Consider the following 22,182-nt stretch of genomic DNA (forward strand, 5'->3'; position numbering starts at 1 on the left):
TGCACTTCAAAACCAAGCTAGAAGCGACATATAGCCCCCGGAGGTGGCACATTTTGGAGGGGTCTCCTAGAGAGAGATGCACTTGGGGAGACTGGGAAGCCAAAGGAAATGGGCCAAATTTTCCCGGGGTGTCTGTAGAACCCGGGACCCGCCCGCAATGCCCGTGGGTGCACACTCGCTCTTCTCTTCCGGCCTCAAGCTCCGACGCGCGAAATCTGCAAATTCTCCCTTTATCTGCTGCACACGCTCGCTCATCTTCGTTCTGGCTGGAATCAGGGTAACCGTTCCGATGATTATATAACTTCCCGAGTTCAAGAAAGACAATCCAAAGATAGGGATGATAAAATTTTTTTGAGAGTGGATTAAAACAATTTTTCCCCAAATGTAAGTTACAGAGCGCACAAAAAACGTACATACAAACACCCATATTTCCACCACTCAGAAAGAATAACTGTTAACATTTTTATTTACCTGGGAGAGGAGTTTCTTTATTAGTCATCAAATAAACCTTTCCCTTTCCTCCAAATCCCAGCAAATCTGAAACCAAAGAAAGTCAACCTACCTCTCTTTATTATCCTCCCTGTTCACCTCCACCCCAGATTTAACTTAAGGGGAGATTCCAGGACTCCCGAATCCCCTCCGTGGGCTTTTCACATGGCCAGGTCTGCAAAACCTGGACCCAGTGAACAGCGTCCCGCGGAGCCCGCAATCCTCGGGTACACAGCTGCATCTTCTCCTCCAACCCCAAATCCCGCGTGCAACTTTGTAACTCATGCTCCCGCCAGGGGGCCTATTTGCTCGGCCCGTTTGGCGGAAGGATTCCGCGCGCTATAGCGGTTACGCTCAACTGTCTCCGCCCCCTTCCGCACTCTGGCCCCGCCCCCTCCCGGGTGCCCTATGGCCCATAAAGAAGTCCCGGCCGGGCCACTGCACTCCCCGCGCGCATCCGTGCGCCGCCCGAGGCTGGCTAAGGAGTCGGCGGCCATTTTGTTCTTCTCGTGGTTCCAGTGGGGAGAGAAGGAGGAAGCAGGGAGCGGGGCGGTTGGGGTGGACCCGCCGCGGCTTTTGCCACCGCCGCCACCACCATCTCTGTGCTCGTGGCGTGGGAAAGGAGGTGTAAATCCCGGGCGCGAGCCGGCGGCGGCGCCACTGCGGGAGGGTCGGCGGTGGGAAGGCGATGGCGGATATAGATAAACTCAACATCGACAGCATCATCCAACGGCTGCTGGAAGGTGAAGGGGGCGGCGGGCGGCTCCGGGCACTCGCGGGGGGAGGGGGATTTGGGAGGCCTTTTGGACTTGCAGCACCGAGAGGAGTGAGCCCCGCGAGTTCGCCCGCGGGCCGGGGGCTGCAGCGGGAGGGAGGCTGCCCGGGGTTCCGCACTTGGGCCAACCCGCGGACACTCCTGGCTCCACTCATTCATTGCACGAGGGTTCAGCCTTCCTACTGGCCTTGAAATTTGAAAACTCCGCTCCCCACCCCCACGTTTCCGGTACGTACCCCAGTGCGCCCCGCACAGCCGACCAATCTTTGGATGAAGGTTGGGGGCCCCAGTCCAACTTACAGGACGGCACGTTACGAACTTTCTGGTCCTCGTTCTCTTGGAAAGTATCATGATGGGGATATGGATTCCACCGGGCTTGGGGGCTTCTTTCCTATCCTGCTCATTTTTATTTTTTGTGAGGCTGAGGTCGAGGGGCCCATTACTTGTTATTTGGTGACGAACGTTCATATCTCAAGGGGATGTTGGAACTCATCTCCTCCTGCCCTTCCAAATACTCTTTTTAAGTTGTCCTTATCTTGAAGAGGTCTCCGCGCTCTTTTCTGAACGTGCCTCTGAACCGAGAAGCCAGCAGTGATGACAGTTTCGTTAGGATCTTTCCAATGTGCCAGGCTGTGGGTTAAGCGCTTTGTGTTCATCGGATAAATACAGTCATGATATTAGCCAGTGCTTCTAAAGCGCTTACTGTGTGTCAGGCATTTTTTGGAGCACTTTACACAGATTTCATGTAATACTCCCAACAGCCTTACGAGGTAGGTGCTATTATTTTTTACTGTTTTTCAGAGGAAAATAAGACTCAAAGAAGTGAAGTCACTTGACCAAGGTCACACAGTAACAGTCAAGTTTCAAACCCAGGCAGCCAGCAACTAGAAGTCATTCAAGTCACCCTATGTATGAAGGAAGGAGGTGTCCAGTGGTTGAGCAAAGGTTAAAACAAATCTTAAATATTGGCTGACCTAAGACTCGTGAGGTGCCTGGCGATTGATCTATATTGATGTGGGAGACGGATGAAGTTCGGATTTTAAGGAGGGACGCCGAAATGAAATCACCCCTCATCACCCCCCAAATTCCAGAGCACATCTATCAATACTAACGTCTAATTCCAAACTTTGAAAGAATTCAAATCCCTTACTTAATTTGAATGCTGGATAATGTAGATTTGGCTGAGTTTTAACTGCTTTTTGCCTTTTTACATTTCTACAATATTGTTGGACTATAAATGCTGTGAGAGATGGAGTCGAGAGTATAAACAGTTGGACAGTTCTGGTGTTAGAATTTGCAGATCTTTTGATTAAGTCATTAGAATGAAACTCCTAAAAATATCTCTTCTTAATCTCTGTAAGGTTTTTTCATTTTATAGTTTCTTAAAAGAAAAACCCATTAAATAGACCCCTGAAATGTTGCTGCCATTTGTGGGTGAAAACCTTATTTGTTCAGTACCTGGCATTTATTTAAGAAGCACACTTTTTTTTTTTTTTTTTTGCACCTTCATGAATGTATTTATTTTCTCTTTTTAATAATTATTATTATTTTTTTATACAGCAGGTTCTTATTAGTCATCAATTTTATACACATCATTGTATACATGTCAGTCCCAATCGCCCAGTTCAGCACACCACCATCCCCACTCCCTGGGGTTTTCCCCCCTTGGTGTCCATATGCTTGTTCTCTACATCTGTGTCTCAACTTCTGCTCTGCAAACCGAAGAACCACACTTTTAATACTAGTTACTACAGTTCTTTGATTTATGTGAGGCAGCAGTGGGTCAGAAACGGATTAAAACAGTTTGCAATAAGAAAAGAACTTAAAAAATTTTTTTTTCATTCAAAAATTGTAAATTCTGCATATCTATGCAGGGACACGTGTGACTAGTTAAGAGCTGGCTTTATTTCGTTGAGAAGGCAGGAAAAAATGGAATCTGGATTAGAAACATTAGAATTTTAAGATTAGGTAAGTCGTGTTAATTTCAGGGTTGCCCATAACTCTTGTATTCATATAACATTTTGTTAATTTTAATCTTGTTTTTTAAATTGTGCTAAGAAATTTGCCTTGATAAACTTGGATCATTTATAATGAGATCAATCTTTGTTTATTAATAATTTCTACACATGTTTTGTACTTGAAAACCAGATTTTTTTTAACGTTTCATTTTTTTCATTGAAATTAATAAAGCATTGTGTTTTAATTCCTCGGGAATAAGCTAGCGGCTCAACAGACGTAAATTTCCTTCTTTTCTAGTCAATGTTAAATTGGCAGAGAAACGGTTGAAAATGATCCATTGAGTATATATATAATCCAAGGTAGAAAAGGTTGTTAATAAGTTCTGTGATTCCTTTTTTTAATGCCCCACAAACTTTTTCCTCTAAAAACTTTAACTAAGATTTGAGTATATCTGAAAACGGAGGGAAATGTGAGTTTTGTGGCCTTGTTAGAATTGTTTACATGTTAGAGATTGTCTCCTTTTTTAAGGTGGAGGACTGTACAAGCTAAGTGAGAAGTAGCTTGGTAGTAGTACTAAAAAGACCATTCAAAAGTGAAGTCTTATTTAAGAGAATACCATGTTGGTATTAGATTTTAGTCACTACAGCTTTGCAGTTCTTTTCTACTCTAAACATTTTAGTGGATTTTCCTTAAGGAGGCATCACTTTTGCAACCCACCTCAGAAGATCTCTGCCTTGTAGGTGATAAAACCTTAAGGTTGTCACTCCTTCGTATCATTCATGTTCACTTATTTAAATGACTGCACAGTAAAACTTTGGATTTAGAGAATAAGCCAGCTGCTGATTTGTCTCATAGTCCTACTGTGTTGGAGAAAAGTGAGGTTTGAGGCAGAGTAACTTTGTATGTGATCTCGTTCAGGGAGCGCTGATGGCTAGCGATTTTCTTGCAAAGCAGGCAGTTGTAACTTATTTTCACATCCTGATTTGCCAGAAGCATCTTGGCTCTGAAGATGGCGGTTGTCAAACTGAAAGACTGTGCCAAGCTCTGCAATTGCTTGACTTGCTTTAGTGATTTAAATATGACCTCTGCCCTGGCCCTCAGACAGCGTTTACTAACTTAATCCCCTGACTTGTAAAAGTAACCCGTGTGTTTAGATTTTCGGTGTGAAATGAAATATGTTTATATTGTAATGTTTAAAAGACAGTGGTCCTGAAGATAATAAAGGACAAACGTAATGGCAAAAAGGAAAAAAAAATCTTAAAATGCTGACCAAAGAAAACAAAAATAATCTTTCCTAATGAGACCTCTGCAATTATTTTTTCTTTACACACCAGATAATTTTACCCATTAGAGGCTTTTTTTGGAATCAATGATCATAGGGCATTTTGTTGATAAAGACAGTAATATTAAAGTAGTGTGTTACTAATACTCTAAGTTACAAGAAGTCTGTGTTGTGAGCCCCCTGCTCTTCCCACCCCTCCCGCATGTCAGTTGTATGCCGCGTCCTCTCCTATAAGGTAAGGCAAGAAAGCTCTTTTAGAGGCATGATCAGCAGCTTGCACCAATCCTAAACCACGGCGTGGGAAGGATTACTCTCCTTGTGCCCAAGTGCCTCCTCGCCTGTCAGTAGCAGGAGGCAGCAGTGAAATTTGACGGGATGGTGTGTGTCATTCTGTTGTGCTTGAGGGAGGGAATGTTAGCCCCAGGAGCAGGAGGCCAGGCTTTCCTCCTCCAAGCTGGGGAAATGCATGCCATGCTGCGCCATGCATTGGTAGCCCGTCTGCGGTAGAGGTTGGTGAGATTGTTTTATATCTGGGAAACCGCAGTCCTATAGTAACCTATTCTGCAAAAGTATGTGCCATTGCTAGTCAGTCTGCTTGACTAGGGTGAGGATTACTGATCTTGAGGCAGGGAAGTCATTTCACTTATTTTACACTCACGGCTGTTAGTAGACCTTAAAGATTGAATTGTGAAGGAGATAATATTCTGATATGAATTGCTTTGTAAATGAGGAAACTGGAAAATCTTATTCAAGAAGAAAAAGGAAGGATTCAATCTCTTTGGAGTTTATAGAATTCTGGGACAAATGTTTATGTTTTAGGATCAGACCACTGTATCCAAAGCATGTAAAAATAGATGATTTACTTAATGGTCTTGATGTTTTTTCTGAAATCTCCAATTTCACCCCTACTCTGGGGTTTACTGGCATCCCTCATCTAGAGGAGAGTGTATGTCACTGATATTAAGGCTTATGAAAATGAAAACCACTCATTACAAACGTAGGTTCAGATGTGAAGTCTAATCAGTGGTAGTTTATCAGAATTGGTGGCTAGACTGTAGAGAGTTAAACATTTTTCGATAAATTGGCTTCACTCTAGGTGTAGAAAACTCAAGGTTCTTTATTGAGAGCAACAGACAGTGTTTCGCAGCTATATCCTGATTATCTGCCTTGAGAAAATTGTTGTCACCTTTAAATGCCCAAAGTATAACACCAGCAGTTAGGAAAGTCAGGATGGGGCAGGGGTGGTTTAGAAATTAAGATGGCCAGAAAGTGGATGTCTTCCTGCTGGTGACTTTGCAGAGAAACCAAGTGATTCTCGATTAACATTTTTGTGGCTTATATTTTTTGTAGAAAAGAACTCCATTGTTTGCAGGAAAGTTTTAATGTTACAAATATTCACTGTTTTTTGTTTGTTTTGGTTTGAGGTTTTATTTTACTAAATCTGTCAAATATTGTGAGGTTATTGATTGTCACTGAAATGAGGATGATGTGGCATATTGTTAAGATTGCCACCTACTTTAATAGGATTATCTTATTAGCAAAATCTCTTGTTGATTTATTTTTACACCGGTTGTGCCAGTTTTAGGTTTTAAAACTTGATTGTAGTTCAGCTGAGGCTTTTTGGTGGGTATGCTATTCCTTTTCTATGATCTTCTTTTAACAGTTAAGGTGCAAGAAGAATACTTGCTTATTCCTCGTAAATAATCCCGGAGTAGTCTTAAATTTCCCTCTGTGGTTTTTATCTCTGCTTTGTTACCAGGCTGTCAGAAAAGTTAATGTTTTGTGAGAAAGAGCTGGCATTGCAAATAATCACCAGTGACACTCTTTTATTGTATCAGGTTTTTATCAGTTTGTTTTCAGTAAAATTGCATGGGAGTTTCTATCATGTGCTCACGTTAGCGATTTGCCAGATAAATAAATGATCAGATAAGTTAGAACAGAGCAGTCCTTGCTGGTAACAGCCATAGTGCATTTTTTTCTGAATCTACCATTTTAACCAGATAAAGAAAAGTTTTCACTCAAAAATCACACGTTTGAGAATTCCCTGGCGGTCCAGTGGTTAGGACTTTGAGCTCTCACTGTCCAGGGCTCGGGTTCAATCCCTGGTCTGGGAACTAAGATCCCATAAGCTGTTCCCCCACAAGTCGCACGGTGCAGCAAAAAAAAAAGAGGGAGAGAGAGAGAAATCACACATTTAAGATCTAAGTTTAAGATCTAAGTTGACCGTTTTGATCTATCAATCACTAACCTACGTATGTTCCCTGTGCCTGCTGATTTTATTTCCATGCAGTGCCTGCCTCGCACCTGGACTTAGGAGAAACATTCCACCTGGAAAATGGAGTTCTTATTTGTTGGAATATTTTTGATTCTGTTGGCAATTGTTGAAATAATTTGATACATGCAGTTTGAACTACTACTTAGGAAGGTATCATGAGGAGACAGCCCTTGAGTTTCCCACCTAGGGTCTCCTTTTTGTGTAGGTTTCTCCCATCATGCACAGAGCACAGTGAGGGTTTTAAACCACGAAGTAGTGACTGATTTTATTGAGCAGAGCTGTACTGTTTGCATTTTTTCTTTGTAGCTAATAGCGATAAAGTAGATATTCAAGCCTTTGTGTTTTTAATGGTATTGAAGATGTCCCTGAGATAAACTTTTAGTTTTATAGTTTTTATGGATGGCTAGTTTTAGCTACGGCATTTATAATAATCTGCGGTTACCTAGTTTGTCTTATTTTGTGCATCCTCCACTAGAATGTAAACCGCTCAAGAAAAAGGACAGGGTTGTCTGTCCTGTTGCCCGGGTATCCCCAGCATCCAACACAAGGTCTGGCATGTAGTGGTGCCCAGCAACTATTTTGTTGAATATTTGAATGAAGCATGGTAAAAATGAATATTGAAAGTCTTAAACAGATTACATCATTTAGTTCTTATTTAATGCTTCCTATATGTAAGGATGCCTTATGATTTTATATCCCATATCAAATTTTTCTTAGGGAACAAGGACTGTATGTTGGAGTTTCACTAGTTTTTCCTATACTCCTTTGGTTCAGAAGTTTAATGAAGAACAAATTCCTTTTTTTTTCACTTTTTCATCTTTATTATTGCTTATGAATTTGTAAAATGACAAAACAGTTATGTGCTAGTTTACTTGCTTTCATTTGTTTTGTTTCTAAGTTAATACCGTATATTTTAAACTTATTTTCAAGATGAAGAACAAATTCTTAATTGGGAGGGTGGTCTGGTGGAAGCACTGCTTCAGACCTAGAGTCAGTCAGGGCCTGGTGTCCTCCTTACAAGCTCTGTGATCTTGGACCAAGTCACTGAGCCTCTTCCAGCCTGTAACCCAAAGAAGTGACAGTGCCTAACCTCCTGGGATTGTTGTGTTGAATGGCAGTATAAAGCCTGGGGAGTGCTCGGTTCGTGTTAGCTACAACTAATGCATGATTCTATTTGATGGACACTGACAACAGTGAAAGTAGATTTTTATGCTGTTAGCTAATAGGCCATTTTAAAGAAATGTCTACAGTGTTCACTCAGACTGCCAAAACCCATTTTGAAATCTTTATCTTCTGTTGCATAAATTATCTTCAACTTGAAATTTAAGAGTAATCCTAAATTTTCACAACTAGAAACTCCAGTAAAGCCTATGGGGAAATAACACTACTGCTTTGTAATATTAAGGCACAGACACAATTTTTGTTCTTGTTTTTTGCTAATCAAAAGTATATAGCTTGGAATGCACGCTAATTGTAATGCCACAAATTAACAGAGATTTATTCAGACTTCATTCGTGCAACAGATTTTGTGCACCTACCATGTACTGACCATGGGCATGTACACTGCAGAGCAAGTGGCGTGGTCCTGGCGTTTACATTCTACCAGGAGGTCCAGATGAATAGGTGGAAGCAGACTGGCAATTATAATACACAGTGTGTGCTGGGCAGTGACCAGGTGTTGTGAGAGCATTTCTGAAAGCGTAAAGCAGGCTTGTTGAGGGGAGAGGAGATGGCTAAGAGAGGTTTTCCAGAGTGAAGTGATATCTAAGCAGTCAGGAAAGATGAGCAGGTATTCGCCAGTTGATAGATGGTTTTGGCAGTTTCTATTTTTATAATTTTGTTTTTTGAGCTAATTGTAGGGAATTTAAGAAGCTTTGGGACTATGTTGTTTTTAATGAGTGCTGTTCATCAAATATAAAATATATCTTGATTTGTTCTGGAAAAACTGCATTTAATCCTCACTCCAGTGCATATATGTGGAATGTAGAAAAATGGTACAGATGAACCTGTTTGCAAGGCAGAAGAGGTAGAGAACAAACGTATGGACACCAAGGGGCAGGGGTGGATGAATTGAGAGATTGGTTTTAACACATACACACTAACTAATAGGTATAAAACAGGTAACTAATGAGAACCTGCTGTATAGCACAGGGATCCCTACTTTGTTGTACAGTAGAAACTAACACAACATTGTAAAACAGCAGTACCCCAATTAAAAAAAAATCCTCGCTCCACATTAGGAATACTTCTTAAATTGTTAGTATTGTTCTTTACTAATCTCTGTACACTCCCACTTGAGGGATAAACAGAATAAGAGAACTAAAATTACCATGAACTATGTCTAACGGTGGTAGTGGGAAGCCTCCAAAACCGGTAAAATTTATATTAGCAGCATTGATTTAATCTGATGGCATTGGTGTAATATGATAGCATTCATATTAAATGAATAGCCTGAGGCTTCCCTGGTGGCGCAGTGGTTGAGAGTCCACCTGCCGATGCAGGGGACGTGGGTTCGTGCCCCAGTCCGCCCACATGCCGCGGAGCGGCTGGGCCCGTGAGCCGTGGCCGCTGGGCCTGGGCGTCGCGAGCCTGTGCTCCGCAACGGGAGAGACCACGACAGTGAGAGGCCCGCGTACGGGGCGGGGAGAGAATAGCCTATGGTTGAAACCAGAAGCATCTAGGAGTCCCCTAGCCAAAAATAAAGTTTCCTGTTGGCTAGTCTGCCCAAGCTTCTGGCTAACTTGTGGTAAAATCACTAATGATTGGGGTTTTCTGGCCAGTGAAGCAGGGATCCCACTATCTTTCCATTGGGAGTATTTCTTGAGTTCTCTCCTTTGTGTGTCTAGAGAGAAAAAATTACTTTGGTTCTGAAAAAAAATCATTTTTCGTTATACAAATAGCTCAGTTGCTGTTGTAAATATTATATGTGTCTGTTTTGCGTAATTCCCTCAAAAGATTATCCTTACTATGCTTTCCCTTTAATTACTTCTTGTTTCTTAATATTTGATCAGAATGAGACTGGCAGTCATTTAGTTTAGTTACATATTTTGGAGTCCAAAGAGGTGATTTGCCCAAGCTATAAAATCAAGACAGAAACTTGGGGCTTCTGGCTCCCAGTTCAGCGCACTCAACATTTTCTTGTGTGCCCTTCAAGAGTTTGACTCTTCTCAAATGTCATCCTTTCTTATTTATTGTCTTTCATTGAAAAAAAAAACACCCTTCCATTTCTGCTCAAAACTTGTTTCTTCAGGGAATTCAGTTTCAGTGGCCATTCAGGCTGAAGGATGGCTTCCCCTAAGACAACATTTCTCAAACTTGGACACAGCCCTTTTTAATGGAAAAAAATTCTCAACAGACATCAGAGTTTTTTTACTTGTAGTTTTATTACTCTGTAATGTTACTTAGATATTTACAGAACAAAGCTAGATACAAACCAGTTAAACCTGTTGCTCTTGTTCAGCTATTACGCCAAATGATTTTGTGATTTTGAATACAAACAAAGCCTCCAAAACTGATAAAATTTAAATTAACAGCATTGATTTAATCTGCTCATCACTTTATATTGGGTTTAATGGTGGAAAGATGTAGCCTTAGTTCTGTATTTAGTCTGGTCCGGTGTTTTTGCTTCAATTCTAATTTGGAGAATGCTTGCTTTCATAAATCTTTTGTACAAAACAAGTATTAAGGCTTTGACTGCGAGTTTTTGGCAAGCAGGCCAGTTCATAACTGTGAAATTAAGGTAAATTTAGCAATTCAGTGCTATTTATTATGTATTTAATAACTGTCCAGTCTGTTACAACTGGAATCAAAACAGAATTTTATTTCCTACTACTGCTTACCTGCTAATAAATGAATTGTTATAAGGCCAGAAGATATCTTGTACTTCACTTTGATAGTACGTAGAACTCAGAGTGCTCTGATGCGGGCACTTGGGAGTTTAGGGAACTTGTTGCTGTGCCATGATTTCTTTTTGCCTTTTCTCAATTTTTATCTGTTCAAATTACTAGGAAACCTTTCTCACAGCACACACTGACATCCTTTGCCCTGTACAGGCATGATTGTATTCACAAATGCAGGCCCAGAAAGTTGCACAGCAAAATATGCACAGCAAGCGTACAGTGTGTTTTAATGAAATGAAAACAACACTTAAGTTTTTTCATAGATAAATCTGGGACCCTTGAGAGACCTGTGGACCTCTGAAAAACACTGATTGAGAGGGGAGATCTGAGCATTTCCAATCTCACATTTTAAAACGAGGAATTCTTAGAACCAACTCAGTAACATGACAATCTCTAAAATCTCCTGCTACACAAATACTAATTCATTTATAAGGCTGGAGAAGACAAGACAAGACGAGAGGCAAAAAGAGCTGGCCTGGTGGGCGGGTTATAGGTGAACCAGGCCAATTGTGTGTCTTGGATGCAGAACTGAGGCCTTGAGCTGTGCCCAGGGGGAGTCTGATTTCGCAAGCGATAAGACTTTTCTAACAGTATTCATACGCAGAGAGGATGACCCCTTGATCAGGATACTGTAAAGAAGTCTTACCTTGGTGTAGAAAATGCAACTAAATCTCTGAAATCCTGTCTTAAGATTTTAAGATTCTAATTAGGCATTAAAATCATGTTCTTTATAAGTGTCCTGAAAATAAAGCCTAGCCAGAAAGTAGTTAAACTATGTTTTTGCCTCCTCTTTATTTAAAACTTCTACCTTTTCCGATATTTTTAATTTTTACGTTAAATCCTATTTTGACTTCTCTTGACTGAATTGGGGTTTTTCTCCCCTACAGTGAGAGGGTCCAAGCCTGGTAAGAATGTCCAGCTACAGGAGAATGAAATCAGAGGACTGTGCTTAAAGTCCCGGGAGATCTTTCTCAGTCAGCCTATCCTACTAGAACTTGAAGCACCACTCAAAATATGTGGTAAGTTTTGGCACACTAACAGTTATCTTTGGTTACGTGATTGATTGACTGAGTCAAGTATATATAGATGACCTTGTGTTAGCCAACAAAATCATTTACTATTCATGAGTAACCTGGAACTACTTAAAATTAAATAATTGTAGCTTTAGAATAAATACCTCTAATGGACTTAATGTGCTTAGATGTGCTTCGCATTTTCTTAAAATTATTTCGCTAAACGAATATAAACATTGCAGAAGAAAGGAAAGAAATGAAACAGAATGGAGAGCTAAGAAAAGGCCTGAATTATGATTATATAGGGATTATATTTAAGCTTAAAGCAACACTGGTTATGCCTAAAAATATGCCGTTTTGTAGTTCTGTTTCTACATGATAGATGCAGATAACTGGTATAAAAACTAAACTCTATCTGAGAAATGCTATATTTATTCTTCTAACATATTTGACTGCATTGATGAATCTTGTGGTGTTTGTTTTTGTTTTTAAGTAAAATGCTCTGGCATTATCTAGCAGGGAGACACTGAAAGCCGGATGCATTGGTGGGTGTAGTGTGTGTACACCTTTGTTCACACCCGGCCAGGGCTTGTTAAGAGCGCAGCACTTCTGCTGACAAGATCCCTAGAGACTGAGCTGTCGGAGATCTGAAATTGATCAGCCAACCTGAAAGGAAAACCGTGTTACTTGGCAAGAAGGCCTGCCTAGGCATTAATAATCCTTTCCATAAAATAAATTCTCAATTAGTTGAGTTTTGTGTGAGAGTCTGGATACACACATACACTTTAAATTATCACTAAGCTCAGTTGAACTAAATATGATACAAGTTTGGAAATTAGTAATGTTAGTGGTTTGGACTATATTTATGAAGACACTATGTAACAAAATTCTTGCTTCTAGGTGATATCCATGGACAATACTATGATTTGCTTCGACTTTTTGAGTACGGTGGTTTCCCGCCAGAAAGCAACTACCTGTTTCTTGGGGACTATGTGGACCGGGGAAAGCAGTCATTGGAGACTATCTGCCTCTTATTGGCTTACAAAATCAAATATCCTGAGAATTTTTTTCTTCTCAGAGGAAACCACGAATGTGCCAGCATCAATAGAATTTATGGATTTTATGATGAATGTAAGTACTTTCTACGTCTAAGGAAGATTTACTCAAATTGAGATTCTTGGTCATAAACTGAACATATTTCTGTTAGGATTTGCGAGTTTAGATTAGTGTTGTAATTTCTCATGTTTACTATTTCATTAACTTGTTTTTATCCTGGTTTTTCTTTCTTGGGGTAAAAAATAGCACTCATTGCAGTATAATAATGCCCTGGATTCTTGTATGATGTGATGATTAGATTAGGAAGCAGCGATCACAGTGGTGATTTCTTTAAGATAATTGTTGTGATGAATAGTCACAGATAATTTAATTCTTAGTACAACTCAGAATCTGTCCACATAATTAGCTTCGTTTTTGACAACTTTGAGATAAAATCTCATTTTGTAAACTTCATCCATCTTAAGTGTACAATTCAGTGATTAAATAAATTCATAGTTATGCAACCATCACCACAGCCCTGTGTAAGCACTAATCTACTTTCTGTCTCTATAGGTTTGCCTTTTCTAGACATTTCATATAAATGGAAACTTGCAATATACAAATAATTACTTTTTGTAATTTGTAATGTAGTTTTTTTCCTTCTGGCACATCTGCACCCCAGGAAAAATAGCAGTTACTATCTGAAATTGTACTGAAAGGAGAAAACAAAACTTGCGGGGGGGAAGCTAATTAAAAATATTTGTATAATTCATACATTTTATGGCCCATTTTGGATTATTTAGTTGAGGTGCACTTTGAGTTGATAATTGACAGAAACAAGTTTTTGTTTCTTTTTTTTTTAATGAAGTAAGCCTTTTATTTATTTATTTATTTATTTATTTATTTTGTGGTATGCGGGCCTCTCACTGTTGTGGCCTCTCCTGCTGTGGAGCGCAGGCTCACCGGCCATGGCTCACGGGCCCAGCCGCTCCGCGGCACGTGGACTCCTCCCGGACCGGGACACAAACCCGCGTCCCCTGCATCGGCAGGCGGACTCCCAACCACTGCGCCACCAGGGAAGCCCAAGCCTTTTATTTATTTTATTATTATTTTTTAACAAGAGTCTTTTTTAAAAATTTATTTTATTTATTTATTTTTTATTGTTTATTTTTGGCTGAGTTGGGTCTTCGTTGTTGCTCAGAGGCTTTCCCTAGTTGCAGAGAGCAGGGCTACTCTTCGTTGCAGTGAACGGGCCTCTCATTGCAGTGGCTTCTCGTTGTAGAGCACGGGCTCTAGGCACACAGGCTTCAGTAGTTGTGGCTCACGGGCTCTAGAACGCAGGCTGAGTAGTTTTGGCACGCGGGCTTAGTTGCTCCGTGGCATGTGGGATCTTCCCGGATCAGGGCTCGAACCCATGTCCCCAGCATTGGCAGGTGGATTCTTAACCACTGCGCCACCAGGGAAGTCCCAGAAACAAGTTTCTTAAAGCCTTGAAAATAATCAGTTTTGGTGGAGAGTTTTTTTGTTGGTGCTATTTTTAAGTAACTATTAAAAAAAAATTTTTTTTTAATTATTTTTAATTTTAAAAAATCCTTACCTCCATCTTCCTTTTGTATTCGTCATTTCTGCCAGCGGGAGGGTTCAGGCTGGGAGGAAAAGGAATTTGAATTACTAGCACTTGCCAGTATAATTATAACAAGACTGGTAAAGCATTGTCACTGTGACCCTCCCCTAGACTGTAATAATAACCTATAGTCTCTCAGGGTATGGTGTTTTTCCATCTCAGTTTCACACAGATGTGTTCAGCTAGTGTATTTGTTAGAAGTACATTGCTAGAAAGGTTATGTTTATAGCCTTGGCCCTCGTACTCGCAGCCTCTTACATGACTATATATGTATGTCTCTGGCCCTGAGACCCAGCTCATAAGATGAGGCTGGAGGAAATTAACTATACCTCAGTAAAAAATTTAAAACAAAACAAAACAGGATGAGGCAGGAGGGATTACCCAGAAGAAAAATCCTGTGGGTTCTGAACTGACTGCGACACCTGAGTTGGGCAGGAAAGATACTTGATATTGACAATGAGTCTATTAGAGAAGTACTAGTAAGGGAGTTAGTTACTACTCCTTAGGTAATGAAATGAGAGGCAGATAATTTTATAACATTTTGTTTTAGGTATTTGTTACAGGTACTACTTTTTAGAACAGGTTCCTTTTTACACAGCTGTTAGCAAGTGTTTTGATGTTTTCATTAATGAAGTTCAAATCCATAAGATCTCTTCGTTGTGACATATATCCTAGTCTAAGGGTATTGGCTACATAATTTTTGTTTCTGTTTAATGTGAGACCCTATGATTTAGAAGGTCAGCACTGATTGGAATCAGTTTTGACTCTTGTTCATCCTCAAGACTGATGTAATGACCTTGTACTCCAGCTTTCCCCTCTCCCATCAGGCAGGTATAATTTGCCACCCAGTCTATTTGTGGGCCTAAAAGTGTTCTTGACTTAGGTGGCTTTCATTTGATGCTTTGCCAACTTTTTTTAAAAACCTTAATAATTTTGTTAAAATTTTATTGTACTGATAAATTTTATTCAAATGGAAATTTCCATGGAACAATTTAAAAACCACTGTTTTATGTGGTAGACTTACTTCCTAAGTGTAAGAAGCACTCTATGCTACAATTTCTCCCCACGCCCCCCGCAATTTTATGACTGTAGTCCTGGAAAAGCCGAAGTATCTATTGTTGGATAAAATGTGAATGTGTGTTATCCTTTTCTGATATCCGAGCTGTCTGGTCTGTAGTAATAGGAAACTGCATTAGGGGTTCTGGCTCAGAATCTGAGGATTTGGAAGCTTGAAGAGACCTTGGCAGTTATCCAGGAATCCTGGAGCCAGATGCTCCTAGTGGTCTGAAGTGGCCTTAGGGAGGAAGTGTAGAGAGGAGAAGAAGCAGGAGCCCAGGACTTAGTTAAGATGCTCAGAGACAACAGGAGGAAGAATCTTAAATTTTTTTTTAATTTATTTATTTTTGACTGCATTGGGTCTTTGTTGCTGTGCGCAGGCTTTCGCTAGTTACAGCGAGCGGGGGCTACTCTTCGTTGTGGTTCATGGGCTTCTCATTGCGGTGGCTTCTCTTGTTGCGGAGCACGGGCTCTAGGCGCGGGGGCTTCAGTAATTGTGGCACACAGGCTTAGTAGTTGTGGCTCGTGGGCTCTAGAGCGCAGGCTCAGTAGTTATGGGATACGGGCTTCGTTGCTCTGCGGCATGTGGGATCTTCCCGGACCAGGGCTGGAACCCGTGTCCCCTGCATTGGCAGGTGGATTCTTAACCACTGAGCCACCAGGGAAGCCCAAGGATCTTAATTTTTGATAGAGAAGCCAACAAAAACAGCAAAAGAATCTATAAGAGTAGCGGGAGTGCGTTGTGAAACTGAAGAATCAGGGAGTGAAGCAGACTTCAAGAAGGAAGAGAATCTGTTGGCACTGGCAAATGCAGCATCTGAGCAAAGGAAAAATCCAGGGGAGCCATTGGAATGTTGTTCAGAGACAGGCACATAGGGGTTAGGACAGCCCAGCCCTGTCCTTGTATTATTACCATTGTTGGAAATTGGAGGTGCACAGGTTCCCCTTCAGGCTTTTGTAGAGAGGAATTCTGTTAAGCTTCCAGAAAACTCCAGTGAAGGAAGATATGGGACGAAGGGAATTAGTGGCCTCCAAAGAAATACAAAACAGGGTGAACCATGGTGAGGGTTATACCCAGTCATAGAGAAACATAAACTATTAGGAGAAAAAACAAAAAATCCTCCTTTGCAAAGGGAGAAGTCAAATGTTTGTTGAATTTGCATTGCGTTTCAAACCTGTGCTAAACTTTCTCCCTGACTTGATTTGCAGTGGAGTGGAAGATGTGGTTCAGGAAGCCTGTTGCTTGGGCCCTTCTCGAACTCAAAAGAAAGGGTACATTGAAAGCTGTAAACCTTGCAGTGTCCACAGGATAAAAATGGAGAAGAGACTGAGGACAAACTCTTGGCTTAGGAGTAAAATTGTGCTTTGACCTTTGGTGTTTTTAGTATGGAGTGTACAGGAGACAAAGGCACCCTAACAATTGGGTCTTCCTCATCCAATTCAGAAGGATTTGTATTTCCAGGGTTTATGAGTTGGTTTTTTACTCAGAACATAGTTTTCCTGTGGAAACAGTGCCCGAAAGGTATGCTTCTGTTCAGAGCACACAGTGACTCCAGAATGCATGGAATATATGGCTTGGTGAGGTGGGAATATAACCAGCCTGTAACATTTTGGGGGGGGGGGGTGGCATTCTCAGTGTTTGTGCAGCATGTTAGGGCTGTCGTGGTGTGCCTGCAGTAAGCAATCTGTATTCCTCTGTAGTCGTTGTGCTTCCTACTAGAATATGTAGGGGGTCTGGGAATTAAATGGTTCTAGTAGCTTATTGGGGGGGGTGGTAGATGAGATGGGTGTTAACTCTCAGAGGCTTCCTCAGAAGGAAGATTATAATGGCACACGTGTGAGTTGTTCTTAGTTGCCTTTAGAAATAGGAACCTACTTGCAGGTTGAGAGTGGAGAAAACAGACTAGATTTCAAACAGAGTTGGTGTTATCAAATAATTGTTGAGGTTTAATGGTTATCCTTAATCATTTTATCTGGAATTCTGATTTCAGGCTTCCATGGAATTTTAAAATACTTCATATGAAACTGTAAGTTGTTGCTTATAAATCAGACATCTCCAAGCATTATATATATCTGATTCTCTCTTTTTTAATAAAAGCATAGTTTTTGTTTACTTAAGGTAGTCAGAACCTTGCCTTGGAGGACTTGTCCTGAGGGAATGTACCTACAGAACACCAGTCTCTTTTTAACCAACCCAAAATTTTTACAGGTAAAAGAAGATATAACATTAAACTATGGAAAACTTTCACAGACTGCTTTAACTGTTTACCGATAGCAGCCATCGTGGATGAGAAAATATTCTGCTGTCATGGAGGTATGCGGGCTGATTTTAACTCCACATAGATTTTGATCTCTTCTAAGGAGTGTGCACTTTGACATTTATCATCCCAATGAGCTCGTTGGGATGCCTTCCTCTTGTCAGGTAACTCCTGTATTGCTGTGTTACATCTTGGGTCCCCTCTGGCACATCCAGGATCATTTGGGTACAAGTCCAGGGTACCCATTTGATTTGTTATAGGGAATTAAGGGTTCTGTAACAGCTTTGAAAATAGAGCAAAAGGATTTTTGAATATAAAATAAACAATTAATATGCTGTGCCATAGATCCTCTAGGATACTGAAAATGTGTGAATAGACTTCCCCTTGGTCTGTTTTTGATCCTTTCCTTTCAGAAATTTTTCTGACTTAGATTTTAAAAGTTATTTTGCTTGGTGGTTGTGCTGTATATTATGTAATTAAAATAATAATTGCAAAGAGGATTTCTTTTCATCTATGGTCAGAAATTAGATAACCATCAAAGAGCCAACTCACTATATTTTAATAAATCCACTGTCCCTGCCTTCCTTATATACTTAAACTGGTTTTGGTAGAGTTGGGCATGTGATTTTAAACTCATATGAGAGTCAGCTACATCTGAGCTGGTCTGATAGATTTTATGGTCCTTGGACAGCGTCGGTTTCCTAGAAAGCTACATCACCTGAGTGTCTGCATCCTCTATGCCCAGTCACTACAAATGGTCACCAGGGTGCTCTGTATTTTGAGGTAACTTTCCATATGCTATTTAAGCACACTGTGCCTTGCAAATTAGTGCATGTAATAAGTTCCAGTGCCCCCTGCCTTTTTTAAACCAAAGCTAAATAAGAAAACGTAGCCAAAGATTTAATGTAAGCCTTTGTAAGAGTCACTGGGTGTCTCTGTAGACAAATGGAGCTGTTAAAGTGGTAACATCCTTTCTAATTTAATTTTTTTTTTAAGTAGTAAGGAGCATTGCTACATGAGCCTTTATTTTTATTATTATTTTTTTAATTTTTGAATTTTATTTTATTTTTTTATACAGCAGGTCTAACATTCTTTTTAAAGTTCTGTTTTCTTCAATTTTTTTAAAAATTTCATTTAATAGGTTTATCACCAGATCTTCAATCTATGGAGCAGATTCGGCGAATTATGCGACCAACTGACGTACCAGATCAAGGTCTTCTTTGTGATCTTTTGTGGTCTGACCCCGATAAAGATGTCTTAGGCTGGGGTGAAAATGACAGAGGAGTGTCCTTCACATTTGGTGCAGAAGTGGTTGCAAAATTTCTCCATAAGCATGATTTGGATCTTATATGTAGAGCCCATCAGGTATTGATTTTGAATTTTACATGTACACTTAAGAGCATGTGTGTGAGCACAGATTCTCCTTGTTGATTTTGGTGGGTAGGTATTGCTTATTTATACAAAACGTCTCTGGAAGTGTGAGCTACAGGATATCAGGCTCAACGGGAAACTGAAGAGTGGTTTTACCCACCTAAAATTTGCACCTCCTTATACTGAAAATGTTTTCTCTCCAAGGTGGTTGAAGATGGATATGAATTTTTTGCAAAGAGGCAGTTGGTCACTCTGTTTTCTGCACCCAATTATTGTGGAGAGTTTGACAATGCAGGTGCCATGATGAGTGTGGACGAAACACTAATGTGTTCTTTTCAGGTAGAGGTTGCTTTCAGCATTGTTTTCTTTTATTATGTCTGAATTTTACTGATTTTTTAAAAAGTGCTACTTTCTGCCTACTATTCATTTATGTTGAGTAGACTGAATTTTTATTTTCCCTTAACTGGCGTTTGTCCTAGTTCAGTAATGAGTGAATTCCTTTTAAAGGAAAAAAATTATCATAGAACCCTTCCTCCAGTTGTTGAATTTAACTGTTTTTACATTATTTAAATACATAAAAACCACACTATATTAGCTTCGTATGCTTATGGCTCCTTTACTATAAGTCGAAAACTACAGTGTCGGTGCAACTTTGAGCTAAAATTAAATCACCACTTGCACGTGAAAGTAATACTGACTGCCATGTGCCAGATGTGCTATGTAATTACTCACTTCTCCCACCACTTTTCTCTAGTCTAATTTCTATAAAACCTCTTATTGATTCACCATGACATCATTTGGCCTTCACTTGGCACAAAAGAATCATTTACACATAAAGTCTACCTCAATCTTTTTCTCATTCACTTGTTATGAATAAACTTGTATGACTTCAGGCTAGCCCAATCATAACAAAAATACAGCCACTGAAGTCATGTGGCAGTCAGTCATCAGTTAACTGAATTAAAGCAGGTGTTTTTTGTGTTTAACCAAGTATCAGGGAGGGCTTGCAGCTCCCAGAGATTGTGACACGATTCCCTAGGGCAGGGGTCCCCCAACCCCCGGGGTCAAGTTAGGAACCGGGCCGCACTGAGTGAGCGACTGAGGCTTCATTTGCCACTCCCCGTCGCTCCTCATCCATCGCTCGCCTTACCACCTGAACCATCGCCACCAGCCCCGCCCTGTGGAAAAATTGTCTTCCACAAAACCGGTCCCTGGTGCCAAAAAGGTTGGGAACTGCTGCCCTGGGGGTTTGAGGGACACTATTCTAAAGAACTTTCCCCCCCCCCATCAGAAGGGATACCTAAAAGTGTGACTTCCAAAAATTGTCATTTTATCCAGAGGCAAAATAATTTGTTTAGCTCATATATCTTAGCTGTTCATCAGAGCATTTATTACCAAAATGTTTGTCAGCTTGGTTTGTATTAATATGCCAGTGGGGCCTTCCAAGTTGTTGGGTCAGTTTTAAACAAAACACTTTCTGAACAAAAGATTTGAGTGAAATTTAAGATTTGAGGTTGAGTGTATTTCCTAAAATGCATGGTCTTTTGAATCTTTGCAGATTTTAAAACCTGCAGAAAAAAAGAAGCCGAATGCCACGAGGCCCGTAACACCTCCAAGGGGTATGATCACAAAGCAAGCAAAGAAATAGATGTCATTTTGACACTGCCTAGTTCGGACTTGTAACATACAGTGTATAACCTTCATTTTTAAAAGTGTAATGTGTATTGGTCAGCTTGCTCAAAAAGTGTTTGTGGGCCCCCCCCTTCCATTTTTGACTTAATGAATAGTATTTGCTGGTTATAACAGCAAATGAAAGACTCTCCACTCCCAAGGGAAAATGTTTTGTTTTGTTTAGTTCTCTGTTCCTTTTTGCAAACAACTTTAATGATGGTATTAAAGCTGTACACCCCAGGACATTTTATCCTTTCTAAGGGGTGAGTGTACAACTGATCTTTTTTTAAATTCAGTACAGCCCATGAATAATGTAAATGCTCACTTTCTTTAGGATATAAAGAGAGCCCTAGGGTGCTCAATCTGTACATGTTATTGTCATAAAATGCATATTGTTGGATACAAACCACTGTGAACTCTTTTTTTGTTTTTTGTTTTCAAAGGGATTGCTTTTTTTCTCATTGTCTTATCATGTACAAGCTAGTTTTTATAGCTATCAACATTAGGAGTAACTTTCAACCTTGCCAGCATCACTGGTATGTATATTTAATGAAAGCACACTTTCCCCTGCGATATACTTAAAATGATGATTAAAGCCATTATTTTAAATGTTTGTGACTCTTTCCTGAAGCCAAAGTTTCTGTTGAAATATATATTGACACTCCCTTAAGTACAAGGTGGCATGGTTGTGTACATCTGCCGCCTTTGTGGGGATTCAAAAGCAGGTTTTTGAGTTTGAATAGCAGTTAGTAACATAGTGCTGTTTAAGCTGTTAATGATTAAAGTTAATAACATTTTGTACGATTTCCATATAGCCTATTCATTAAGTAATCTTTTTACAGTTACATCAGGCCTGAACCCGTCCATTCAGAAAGCTTCAAATTATAGAAACAATACTGTTCTATACGAGTGACTGATTATGCTTTCTTTGGCCTGCATTCTTTATTCTGCGGTGAAGTTGAGGCTTATAAGTCAAAACAAAGGAACTAACTTAACTATCCAGCAGTTTATACAGAACTCACAGTATCTATGACTTTTTTAAACTAAGATCTGTTAAAAAGAAATCTGTTTCAACAGATGACCATGTACAATACCATGTGGTGAAAATAAATTCAGACTTATTAAATGATGAACTTGTTAAATTCTCTCAGTGTCAGTTTATCAGCACAATACATACAGGAGAACTGTTGATGGCATATTGAGTAGCCTTTAATGAATAAATTGCTCTGGAAACCACACAGTTTCAATTTGGATTTGTCTTCCTTCAAATAGTCTGTTTTCCAAGATGGATTATAATATGGATGCTCATATTCTTCGAGTTCTTACCTGGATATAACTAAGTATCTGAAGTCGAGCGATGAGATTGAGCTATCTTCCCCTACTGTTTAGGGAAGTGTGGGACTTCGTGAGTTGTGACATCATCTGTATCCATAGTTTTCTTTTTATCTGGGTTCATTTGAACTTGGCAGTAAAAT

At 40.0% G+C, this 22,182-nt stretch overlaps 1 protein-coding gene across 1 annotated transcript; it reads left to right on the forward strand.

The window, feature by feature from the left end:
- The first annotated feature begins 944 nt into the window (after positions 1-944).
- Positions 945-21,945, forward strand: PPP1CC (protein phosphatase 1 catalytic subunit gamma). Its single transcript, XM_028480231.2, has 8 exons — positions 945-1,232; positions 11,567-11,698; positions 12,593-12,823; positions 17,617-17,721; positions 18,807-19,030; positions 19,241-19,375; positions 20,595-20,655; positions 21,550-21,945. The coding sequence occupies exons 1-8, from the start codon at positions 1,178-1,180 to the stop codon at positions 21,618-21,620; spliced, it is 1,014 nt and encodes a 337-aa protein (XP_028336032.1). The 5' UTR covers positions 945-1,177; the 3' UTR covers positions 21,621-21,945.
- The last annotated feature ends 237 nt before the right edge of the window (positions 21,946-22,182 follow it).

Source organism: Physeter macrocephalus, chromosome 19, assembly GCF_002837175.3.
Source record: "Physeter macrocephalus isolate SW-GA chromosome 19, ASM283717v5, whole genome shotgun sequence".
In the NCBI taxonomy this organism is placed as follows: domain Eukaryota; kingdom Metazoa; phylum Chordata; class Mammalia; order Artiodactyla; family Physeteridae; genus Physeter; species Physeter macrocephalus.